Here is a 12,584-nt window from a genome sequence, read left to right as displayed (position 1 = left end):
GTTTTGTTATTGTATAAAAGAAACACAACCAAAATATGGACGGTGATGTGGCTTAACAAGTGGTCTCTTGCGTATCCACTGCTAGTTATGCCACATGGTCAAGTTTATACGCTGCATGCCTCACATCGCGTCTGAAAGCAAACCCTGGAGAGAGACTCTTGAGACTAGTTGCTAGACGTCTGCTCGTAGCAGCACCGACTATTAACAGGCGACAGCTGTTTGGGAGACTGACAAACTAGTGGGGACTGGGGAGTCCACCTTCTTCACTCGTTTCGTTTGGTGAATTTACTGAGGCAGCGAGCGAGCGATCGAGAGGTGTCACCGACAAGCGACCATGACCGAATTGTCGTCCCGCGATGACGTACTGACAAGGCCCGCGTTTGCCGTGGGCTTGATTGGACCAAACCAAAGAGCAGTAGATAGCCATCCTCTCCTAGATCTCCAAGGTGCATGAGGAAGAACAGTTCTAGCATCACATTTACAATTTACAGTGTCAAACGACAACACACATACGGGTACGATATATATACAGCGAAATTACAACACGAGCACTAGCAGCAATATAATCTGTGTAACACAAGGCCATGTCCACGTACGGCTACGACATACGGCGTGAATAAGCTTGTGCACCCTGAGACTGAGACTGAGACTATCTGCCCTGAAGATCCGTGCACGTCAATTGATTCCCCGATTCAGTATTACTACTGTCATCCGCAGGAGGAAGACGAGGTGCCCTCCCAACGAAAAACGCAGCTTGCTTCGGGGACGGGATCGCGGCGTCACCACTCAGCATCCTGAGCACCAGGGGCATGGCTGGCCTCTCGGCTGGTACCTCCTGCACGCACAGGAGACCCACCTGAACGCATCTGCAGGCTTCATCGTAAGCGTACGTTGCTCCCATGAGCGGGTCGATGAGCTCCGAGACGCTGCCTTCCTTCCACAGGGTCCATGCCTGGAACATTATTATATTCATTCGTTTCTGAACAGAAAAGAAGTATATGCTGAGTAGAGGAGGAGACAGTGTCATCTTACATAGCCCAAGAGGTTCATTGACCACTCATCGTCGAGGAGGGAGCTGTTCCTGCGGCCACTCACGATCTCTAGGACCAGCACGCCGAAACTGAATACGTCAGATTTGTCAGAGAATTTGCCCTCCATTGCGTACTCCGGGGAGATGTAGCCACTGCGTTCCACAGATTCTATCGCGTTAGCTGCAGGTCGTCATCAGGTGATGTGAACCAGTCTACTATCCGAATGAAGCAGTAAGAAAGTATTACAAAGGCTACTACGACAGAGAAGATGCAGATCACGCAGTTACTTAGCAGCAGTAAACCAGCCATTACAGAGGTAGATAAATGCATTGGAACTCCCTGTTCAGCTATACTGTATACTGACAAAGAGAGAGAGAGAGAGAGAGAGAGAGAGAGAGAGAGAGAGAGAGAGAGAGAGAGAGAGAGAGAGAGAGAGAGAGAGAAACAGCTAGCCTTACTAGGTTCCGACGATTCGACGGGTAAGGTCTTGAAGCTGGTGTTCACCGAAAATCCTAGCCATGCCAAAGTCCGAGATCTTGGGGCTGAAATCATCGTCTAGCAGAACGTTGCTCGCCTTGAGATCCCTGTGAATAATTTTCAGCCTGGAATCCTGGTGGAGGTACAGTAACCCTCTCCCGATTCCCTGAATGATCTTGTATCGCAGACTCCAGCCTAACACGAGCCTCTTACTTTCGTCTGGAAATTTCGATAGGAAGTGTTAACTGTCCATAGGAAAAATTTGGGTTCGTTTGCTGGCTCACTGTATAGAGTATCTGTATAGAATCAGGGCTCCAGGTAGCTGAAAACTTACTGAAAATAAATGAGTCCAGACTCTTGTTGGGCATGTATTCGTACACCATCATCTTCTCCTCTCCATGAACACAACAACCGAAAAGCCTCACCAAGTTCCGGTGCTGCAGCTTGGATAGCACCGTCACCTCGTTCTTGAACTCCTCCAGTCCCTGCGCGGAGGTCTTAGATAGCCTCTTAATAGCGATCTCTTGGCCGTCAGGTAGTATCCCCTGGAGATAGAATCAAGTATCCACTATGGTTATCCACGTGAAAGGAACTAATTGGACACTTGACCATATCATAACAGTTGGAGGAAGTGTATGATTTATCCAATACTAGCTCCACCTTGAAAACTGGGCCAAATCCACCTTCGCCAAGCTTTTCGCTGAAATTGTTTGTTGCTGAATAAACACTGCTGAACTCAACTAAAGGTGAGCTCAAGATTGATCTTTTCACAGAATCATCTTCATATATGTAGTCGTCTGCAGCTGCTGTTGATCTATCTTCTCCAACAATCTGAAACGGTTTCCGTATCCTCCGTGAGCCTGCAATTTGGTGAAGAGTTAACGAAGTGACAAACACAGGGACCGTTTGGTTTGCTGTCTAAGGCGCCACAACGTGTCTAACTTTTCTGTCTAACCTTATTTCTTCAATTCAAGTGATTAAGGTTAGACAGATTGTGACGTCTTAGGTATGAAACCAAACAGACTCATAGTCCTTTTGTTCGGAGCATTCAACAAACCTACATAGCATTCCATATAAGTTAAACAATGATAGGTACATCTAAACATCTGCCTCAATGGAAAGAATGCAGGTTTCATAACCTGAGCGACAGCAGGATTTTGGAAGTGACAACGTTAGAATGGATTGAGAAATATGCTGATAAAAAGAAGAAAGCATATTATCAAGTGTGTATGAGCTATTCCTTTTGTCAATTTTGGAACATAACTTCATAAAAACACAAATAAAAAGACAGAGAGAAAGAAACAAGACTGAAGAAACCATGAAACTGAGATGCATGTAAGAATAAGACATAAAGCATCATGTCACCTATTTGCTTGATGATGTGCCTCTTTAGGAAACCAAACACGCAGAAGTACATGATGCTAATCAGGAAGGTAGTACCTTACTACCAAGTACCAATACACTCAATACATCAGGCTTTTATGCTTGGCACATATGGATGCAGGTCAAACAGGAAACTGCGTGCCTTTTGCAATGCAAGAAACGGCAAATGCTCCTCTTTTCAAAATTAACCATTTGGTCAACTGGGTAATGTCACGATATGATAAAAAAAACAAAACTGTTAGTTTGATATAATGATGGAACAGGATGCTATTATATAGGATTTATCTTGTTTGACATCTTGGCCAAGACGACGATGGTGAAGAGCTCAGTACTTGTTTTTTGTGATCGAATTTGACTATTGCTAGATGCCACTATCCGTAGATGCCACGCCCGAACGCGTAGTTTGCTAGAGAAGCAAAGAGTATTTTAATTTGTAAAAAATGTCATTATTGGATTTGGACAGAAGAGTCTAGAGAGGCACATGCACTACTAAACAAGCAAGAACTGAGCTGGGATCATTCCCCAATAGCCGCTTCTCGGTGACCGGGTCTGAAACTTCACACGCGGGATGTGTACACCATGCTAGGGATCAAAATAGACGGTCGGCAAACCATCTAACCACTTTCAAATTCATATTTTTAATTTAAAATCAGAAACGGCAACGTAATCGTCGGTCAGAAAAATAAAACAGACGTAATAGGATGACAGTAAACGATATAATCCATCGGGAACATATCGGTAACGACTAGAAACTGGAAATTAAAATAAGGAATATCAATACATCTAACCATTTCAAGTGATCAAATCAACGTAACAAATACATCATAATCTTACAGTAATATTATATATACGTCTTTAAGGTTTTAACATGCATGACAATTCATCATTTCATAGCAACAACTTACAAGTGTAACACAATATACCAAAAGAATTTAACTAAATTTAACTTGACTTCACTTGTATTAACGAGTACAAAATGAAATAATATTGAAAGTCGTCTAGAGACAAAACCTGAAAATTATAAACTTTAAACACAATCTTCTCCCAAGGTTAGTGTTAGAACAAATATGAATATAACCGGAGTGCGGAAGAGGGTTCTTCTTGCCAATCAATGTGGATAACTTTGTAAGCTAACTTATAATGATAAGTAAGAGAACTTTAGACTTTAGAGAGATGAAAGAGAAACGATGAAATCGCAAAGTCATGATCAACACAAATAAACACGACGATTTGTTTCCTGAGATTCGGTTCCAAAGAACCTACTCACCGTTGAGTAGGCCACGTAGGTCGGATCATTTTCAACCATTTCCCTCTCTCAAACGGTCATTTAGACCGGTTGAGTGCTTCTCCTTAATCTTGAAGGTCACTTAGATCCTGCAAGGATCACCACACACTTAAGTGTCTCTTGCTAGCTTTACAAGTCAATGAGAGTCTATAAGGAGATGAAGAAATCACGGTAAAAAAAACCAAGCCAAAAGAGCAACAACAAAATCACAATGTCACACTCTCTTGAGGCTTTCTAAAGCACTAATCACTAATGATCACTTGAAGAGGACTTTGATGCTTTGAGTGTGGATAAAGTGAAGAACTTGCTTTTAGCAATGAATGAGAGTTGTAGAGGCTTGGGTAAATTCAATGGAAGTGGTTGTATTTATAACCATCAACCATCATATTACCGTTGTCAACTTTCCTACCACACGCAGACGGTCCGTCCCTGCACATCAACGACGGGAATCGCAACGGCCAGCAGTAACGACTATATAAACAGCTATAAGCGTATTAAATGCTTCGCCAGATGTTAAATAAGGCAGTCGCAGATGGTTCGGTCGTGCACCCTGAACAGTCCACGGGGACGCCAAAAATGGTTTTTAGCGAACCCTGCACCTTCGAGTTTTTCTGGTTTTCATCTGGCGGACATTCCGCTCCTGAGGGACGGACGGTCGACGCTTAGTCCCGGACGGTGCTCTTCTCTCCTTTGAACAGTTTGTAGTAGAAGTGTTAAAATTTACACAGTTCCTGTCCGAGGTGTCGCGTATGGTCCGCCGAAAGAGCCCTAACGGTCTACGCACAGAAATTTTTCCAAAAAACTCTCATGTCCAGAATAATTTATGTTATTTCGGACAATCGATTTAAATTTGAGATGGATAGACTTATGCACATGTGAATCAATCAAATAGAAAAACTAGTTAGTCCATAAGGTTGTGATGGTCATCAAGCACCAAAATAAATTACACCTCGTTTGGATCCTTGTAATTGAATTCCATTCTAATATTTTAGGCAAATATCAATTAAGCCAATACAATTTTATGCAAAATATATCTGTATATTATTATTAGCGAGATGTCGAAGATATTTATGTGCTATATTTTTACTATAAATGAGTGAGCTGAAGAACGTCCTATAAGTTGCAGAGTGGAAACATATTCTACTGATACATAAAATCATTTCTCATCATCTACCCTATGAATTTGAGATAGGCTTGTATCCGAACTTTAGAAAGTGGTGGAACGTTAAATTCCAAGCCAAATAAGTTACTTCATTAAGTAAATTCCAATTTCTCAAAAATGAATAGATCCAAACGCCCCGATAGAGAAAATGGTAAAGACCATTTTCATTTCAATCACCCCTTTTTGGTGACTGATGCCAACGCAAATCAAAGCAAATATAAAGTGGAGAAATGTAACTACTTTGCAAATTGACAATCCAAACGCCCCGATAGAGAAAATGGTAAAGACCATTTTCATTTCAATCACCCCTTTTTGGTGACTGATGCCAACGCAAATCAAAGCAAATATAAAGTGGAGAAATGTAACTACTTTGCAAATTGACAAGAGTGCATAAGTTGCTGAAGTGAAAGCAGTTCTAAGTATATATGTATGTTTTTGACATAGTTAAAATTTTGGACCACATTTGCACCACTTAGCTTGTTTTTGCAAATCTTTTGGTAAGATCTTTTCAAATTCATTTGCAGTTGGCCTAAGGTGTAAAAATAGGATTTTCAAAAGCATTTCTTAGTTTGAATGATTATCCTCTTTTTAAAATGTTTTTCCTTTGGCCTAATAAAATCTCCCCGTAAATAAGTTCTCTCCTTTGGCACAAATAGTTTTTCTCGTCTTAGCTATCAAGACTCAAGAGGGTTTTCGCAAATGCAGTAGTATAAATTTGGAAGATAAAAAGTTTTGAGGAAACAAGGTGGTGGTGTGGTCCTTTTGCTTTGGCCCATTAATTTCTCCCCCTTTGGCAGTAAAAGCAAAAAAGCGAAGAAATCTGGAGGTCTTTTTGAAAGCTCTATTGTGGGTTTTAGTGGTTTGGATGACAACCCAATTAAAGTACTAACAGGTGTGCTAAGTGTTGAACAGGTGCTTAGTGCAAAGCTTACATGGTTCAACACAAGTGAACAAGTGTGATGGTCCAAAGACTAGAATGTTTAGGGATAATGGACATCACAAGTAAGATGTACATTGTTTAAGTGAGACTCGGTGTGCGTAACTTAAAGACAACTGATCAAGCCAATGATGGAGGCAAGAAGAGCTTCGAGATGCAGTGTGCACGGGAGAATGTCAAAAAGGCCGAGGAACCCAAAGCCAAGTGTGAAGAAGAAGACTTGCAAAGTCAAGGTTGAACGAGTTGAGAAGAGATATAGTGCACCGAGGATCACGACTTAAGAACGTGACTTATAACCAATGAGGTGATACTATGGTTATATGGTGTAAGCCACAAGAAAATTGGAGTATACTCTAAATGTGTTTGTCTTTGTCTCAAGAAAATGCTCCCAAAAGTTGAAGTCAAATGGAGAAAGAATGGAGGGAAAAGCACCTAGTGTGTTGTTGGCTTGCGCATAGGACAATGAATAGTAACATGTCTGGCGCACAGGGTAGTGAATAGTAACATGTCCGGTGCACATAACAACGAATAGTAACATATCCGGTGCACTAACGACTAGCCCTTTCAAAGAAGGAAACTACCAATCAGATCTGCAGGCGACTGTTACTGTGCGATGTCCGGTGTCTGGTGCACCAGCAGACAGGGAAGGCTGGGAGCTTCCAAATAAAGCTCCAACGGCTCCTAGGCCCCTTGGAACTATAGAAGGGACCCCTAGGCGCCTCCAACAAGAGTACAAGTGCAGCCAACAATTCCATACATCATTGTGATCAAATCTTTCTCTCCCTCTCTTGTGTATCTTTCTAGTTTATGTAGAGGCACAATTATAAGCCTTTAGAGAGAGGGGAGGTGCTACTGAGAGCAAGAGCAAGACCTTGAGCGTTGTTACTCTGCCGGAGTGCTGTCAAGAAGACTTTAAGCAGTCGCGGTATCGTTGTAACCATCATCAATATAGTGAAAGGCTCTATCAGTCACATTGACAGATCTGAGCAAACGGAGGAAGGAGTTGAAATAGAATCCAAGCCAAGGTGTGTCTAACAGCAACGATGACTAGGCAAGCATTTCAGGCTTGGCCGAACCTTGGGATAAATCCCTATGTCTATGAGCTCTGCTCTGTGTTGTGTGTTGTCTCTCTATCTTATTTGCTTTTTATACTTGCACTTCAATACTTATCTATGGTACAAGTTGTCTTTGAAGTGTGAAAGGGAATCAGGGTTACACCTAGTTCCTAAATAATTTTGGTGGTTGAATTGCCCAACACAAATCTTTGGACTAACTAGTTTGCTCTAGTGTATAAGTTATACAGGTGCAAAAGGTTCACACTTAGCCAATAAAAAGACCAAGAGTTGGGTTCAACAAAAGGGCAAAGGAGCAACCAAAGACTTCTCTGGTCTGGTGCACCGGACTGTCCGGTGTGCCACCGGACAGTGTCCGGTGCACCAGAGGACTTCAGCTCAAACTCATCGCCCTCGGGATTTTCCAGAGCCAGCGCACTAAAATTCACCGGACTGTCCGGTGCACACCGGACAGTGTCCGGTGCTCCATAGAAGACGCGGCTCAGGAACTCGCCAGTCTCGGGAATTCGTCAAGGCTGCTCCGCTATAATTCACCGGACATGTCCGGTGTGCACCGGACTGTCCGGTGCAACCTCTGGGCAACGGCTACTTCGCGCCAACGGTCACCTGCAGGCGCATTTAATGCGCGCCAGAAGCGCGCAGTCGTCAGGCACGCGGGAGCAGGCGCACCGGACACTCTACAGTGCATGTCCGGTGCGCCACCGGACATCAAGGCGGGCCCAGCTGTCAGAACTCCAACGGTCGACCCAACGACTATTTGGTGATGTGGTTGTCGCACCGGACATGTCCGGTGTGCACCGGACTGTCCGGTGCACCATACGACAGACAGCTCCACCAACAGTCAAGTTTGGTGGTTGGGGCTATAAATACCCCAACCACCCCACCATTCAGAGCATCCAAGTTTTCCAGCTTCCAACCACTATACAAGAGCTAGCATTCATTGCAAAGCACATCAAAAAGATCAAATCCTCTCCCAACTCCACACAAAGCCCTAGTAACTAGAGAGAGTGATTTGTAGTGTTCATTTGAGCTCTTGCGCTTGGATCGCTTCTTTTTCTTTGGCATTCTTTCTTGTGATCAAACACTCACTTGTAATTGAGGCAAGAGACACCAATTGTGTGGTGGTCCTTGCGGGAAGTTTGATTCCCAAGTGATTTGAGAAAGAGTAGCTCACTCGGTCCGAGGGACCGTTTGAGAGAGGGAAGGGTTGAAAGAGACCCGGCCTTTGTGGCCTCCTCAACGGGGAGTAGGTTTGAGAGAACCGAACCTCGGTAAAACAAATCCGCGTGTCTCACTTCATTATTCGCTTGCGATTTGTTTTGCGCCCTCTCTCGCGGACTCTATTATATTTCTAACGCTAACCCGGCTTGTAGTTGTGTTTATATTTGTAAATTTCAGTTTCGCCCTATTCACCCCCCCCCCTCTAGGCGACTATCAATTGGTATCAGAGCCCGGTTCTTCATTAGAGCCTAACCGCTCGAAGTGATGTCGGGAGATCACGCCAAGAAGGAGATGGAGACCGGAGAAAAGCCCACTACAAGCCACGGGATCACTTCATCAGAAGAGTCCCGCACCAAGAGGAAGGAGAAGAGGAAGGTCTCCTCCAAAGGGAAGGAGAAAAGATCTTCTTCACACCACGAAGAAAAGAAGAAGGACTCCTCCAAAGGGAAGGATAAATCTTCTTCACATCACAAAGAGAAGAAGGAAAAGTCCTCTTCCCACAAGCCACATCGGAGCGGGGACAAGAAGAAGAGGATGAGGAAGGTGGTCTACTACGAGACCGATTCTTCATCGACATCCACCTCCGGCTCCGACGCGGCGTCCGTCACTTCTAAACGCCAAGAGCGTAAGAAGTATAGTAAGATTCCCCTACGCTACCCTCGCATTCCTAAACATACACCCTTACTTTCCGTCCCATTAGGCAAACCACCAACTTTTGATGGTGAAGATTATGCTATGTGGAGTGATTTAATGCGATTTCATCTAACCTCACTCCACAAAAGTATATGGGATGTCGTTGAGTTTGGTGTACAGGTACCATCTGTAGAGGATGAGGATTATGACACGGACGAAGTAGCCCAAATCGAGCACTTCAACTCCCAAGCCACAACCATACTCCTCGCTTCTCTAAGCAAGGAGGAATACAACAAAGTGCAAGGGTTGAAGAATGCAAAGGAGATTTGGGACCTACTCAAGACCGCGCACGAGGGTGATGAACTTACCAAGATCACCAAGCGGGAAACGATCGAGGGGGAGCTCGGTCACTTCCGTCTTCGCCAAGGGGAGGAGCCACAAGACATGTACAACCGGCTCAAGACCTTGGTGAACCAAGTGCGCAACCTCGGGAGCAAAAAGTGGGATGACCATGAGGTGGTTAAGGTTATTTTAAGAGCTCTTATTTTCCTTAACCCCACTCAAGTTCAATTAATTCGTGGTAATCCTAGATATCCACTAATGACCCCCGAGGAAGTTATCGGGAATTTTGTGAGTTTTGAATGCATGATTAAAGGCTCAAAGAAGATCAACGAGCTTGACGAACCCTCCACGTCCGAGGCGCAACCGGTGGCATTTAAGGCAACGGAGGAGAAGAAGGAGGAGTCTACACCAAGTAGACAACCAATTGACGCCTCCAAGCTCGACAATAAAGAGATGGCCTTAATCATCAAAAGCTTTCGGCAAATCCTTAAGCAACGGAAGGGGAAGGATTACAAATCTCGTTCCAAGAAGGTTTGCTACAAGTGTGGTAAGCCCGGTCACTTTATCGCTAAATGTCCATTATCAAGTGACAGTGACAGGGACAACGACAAGAAGGGCAAGAGAAGAGAGAAGAAGAAGTACCACAAGAAGAGGGGCGGCGATGCCCACGTGTGCCGCGAGTGGGACTCCGACGAGAGCTCCACCGAGTCCTCCTCCGACGAGGACGCCGCCAACATCGCCGTCACCAAGGGGCTTCTCTTTCCCAACGTCGGCCACAAGTGCCTCATGGCAAAGGACGGCAAAAGGAAGAAGGTTAAATCTAACTCCTCCACTAAATATGAATCTTCTAGTGATGATAATGCTAGTGGTGAGGAAGATAATTTGTGTATCCTTTTTGCCAACCTTAACATGGAACAAAAAGAAAAATTAAATGAGCTAATTAGTGCCATCCATGAAAAGGACGATCTCTTGGACTCCTAAGAGGACTTCCTAATCAAGGAAAATAAGAAGCATGTTAAGGTTAAAAATGCTTATGCTCTAGAGGTAGAAAAATGTAACGAATTATCTAATGAGCTAAGCACATGCCATGACACTATTAACAACCTTAGAAATGAAAATGCTAGATTAATTGCTAAGGTTGATTCTCATGTTTGTGATGTTCCCAATCTTAGAAATAATAATGATGATTTGCTTGCCAAGATTGATGAATTGAATGTATCTCTTGCTAGCCTTAGAATAGAAAATGAAAATTTAATTGCTAAGGCTAAGGATTTTGATGTTACTATTTCCAACCTTAGAAGTGATAATGATATATTACATGCTAAGGTTGTTGAATTAAAATCTTGCAAACCCTCTACATCTACCGTTGAGCATGTTTCTATTTGTACTAGATGTAGAGATATTGATGTTGATGCTATTCATGATCACATGGTCTTAATTAAACAACAAAATGATCATATAGCAAAATTAGATGCAAAAATTGTTGAGCATAACTTGGAAAATGAAAAGTTTAAATTTGCTAGAAGTATGCTCTATAGTGGGAGACGCCCGGGCATCAAGGATGGCATTGGCTTCCAAAGGGGAGACAATGTCAAACTTAATGCCCCTCCAAAGAATTTATCTAACTTCGTTAAGGGCAAGGCTCCTATGCCTCAGGATAACGAGGGTTACATTTTGTACCCTGCCAGCTATCCTGAGAGCAAAATTAGGAAAACTCATTCTAGGAAGTCTCACTCTGGCCCTAACCATGCTTTTATGTATAAGGGTGAGACATCTAGCTCTAGGCAACCAACCCGTGCCAAGTTGCCTAGAAAGAAAACTCCTAATGCATCAAATGATCATGCTATTTCATTCAAAACTTTTGATGCATCATATGTTTTAACTAACAAATCCAGCAAGGTAGTTGCCAAGTTTGTTGGGGGCAAACACAAGGGCTCCAAGACTTGTGTTTGGGTACCCAAAGTTCTTGTTTCTAATGCCAAAGGACCCAAAACCGTTTGGGTACCTAAAGTCAAGAACTAAAATTGTTTTGTAGGTTTATGCATCCGGGGGCTCAAGTTGGATACTCGACAGCGGGTGCACAAACCACATGACAGGGGAGAAGAAGATGTTCTCCTCATATGAGAAAAACCAAGATCCCCAACGAGCTATCACATTCGGGGATGGAAATCAAGGTTTGGTCAAAGGATTGGGTAAAATTGCTATATCACCTGACCATACTATTTCCAATGTTTTTCTTGTTGATTCATTAGATTACAATTTGCTTTCCGTATCCCAATTATGTCAAATGGGCTACAACTGTCTATTTACTGATATAGGTGTTACTGTCTTTAGAAGAAGTGATGATTCAATAGCATTTAAGGGAGTGTTAGAGGGTCAGCTATACTTGGTAGATTTTGATAGAGCTGAACTCGACACTTGCTTGGTTGCTAAGACTAACTTGGGTTGGCTCTGGCACCGCCGACTAGCCCATGTTGGAATGAAGAATCTTCACAAGCTTCTAAAGGGAGAACACATTTTAGGACTAACCAATATTCATTTTGAGAAAGACAGGATTTGTAGCGCATGCCAAGCCGGGAAGCAAGTTGGCACTCATCATCCACACAAGAACATCATGACTAGTGACAGGCCACTGGAGCTACTACACATGGATTTATTCGGCCCGATTGCTTACATAAGCATCGGCGGGAGTAAGTACTGTCTAGTTATTGTGGATGATTATTCTCGCTTCACTTGGGTGTTCTTTTTGCAGGAAAAATCTCATACCCAAGAGACCTTGAAGGGATTCTTGAGACGAGCTCAAAATGAGTTCGGCTTAAGGATCAAGAAAATCAGAAGCGACAACGGGACGGAGTTCAAGAACTCACAAATAGAAGACTTTCTTGAGGAGGAGGGCATCAAGCATGAGTTCTCTTCTCCCTACACTCTACAACAAAATGGTGTAGTGGAGAGGAAGAATCGAACTCTATTGGACATGGCAAGAACCATGCTTGATGAGTACAAGACACCGGATCGGTTTTGGGCCGAGGCGGTCAACACC

General features: G+C 43.4%; 1 protein-coding gene across 1 annotated transcript; it reads right to left on the bottom strand.

Annotated features, from left to right (window-relative positions):
- Positions 1–447: 447 nt before the first annotated feature.
- On the bottom strand, positions 448–3,120 carry LOC103645884 (G-type lectin S-receptor-like serine/threonine-protein kinase At1g11410). The gene is made up of 6 exons (XM_008670597.2): positions 2,874–3,120; positions 2,169–2,368; positions 1,843–2,053; positions 1,490–1,727; positions 1,033–1,183; positions 448–952 (listed from the first exon to the last, which is right to left on the bottom strand). Exons 1-6 carry the CDS (start codon positions 2,923–2,925, stop codon positions 650–652), a joined length of 1,155 nt encoding a protein of 384 aa, XP_008668819.1. The 5' UTR covers positions 2,926–3,120; the 3' UTR covers positions 448–649.
- Positions 3,121–12,584: the final 9,464 nt, after the last annotated feature.

Source organism: Zea mays, chromosome 2 (genome assembly GCF_902167145.1).
Source record: "Zea mays cultivar B73 chromosome 2, Zm-B73-REFERENCE-NAM-5.0, whole genome shotgun sequence".
Lineage (NCBI taxonomy): Eukaryota > Viridiplantae > Streptophyta > Magnoliopsida > Poales > Poaceae > Zea > Zea mays.
This window is presented reverse-complemented; position numbering and strand designations above follow the sequence as displayed.

What these genes read in the sequence shown, in the direction of transcription:
- LOC103645884 (XM_008670597.2), bottom strand. Translation starts at nt 2,925, where the DNA reads ATGTACTTCTGCGTGTTTGGTTTCCTAAAGAGGCACATCATCAAGCAA. An exon ending in GCACATCATCAAGCAAATAG is followed by an intron (nt 2,369 to 2,873) that starts GTGACATGATGC and finishes ACCAAATTGCAG; the next exon opens with GCTCACGGAGGATACGGAAA. An exon ending in GATTTGGCCCAGTTTTCAAG is followed by an intron (nt 2,054 to 2,168) that starts GTGGAGCTAGTA and finishes TTCTATCTCCAG; the next exon opens with GGGATACTACCTGACGGCCA.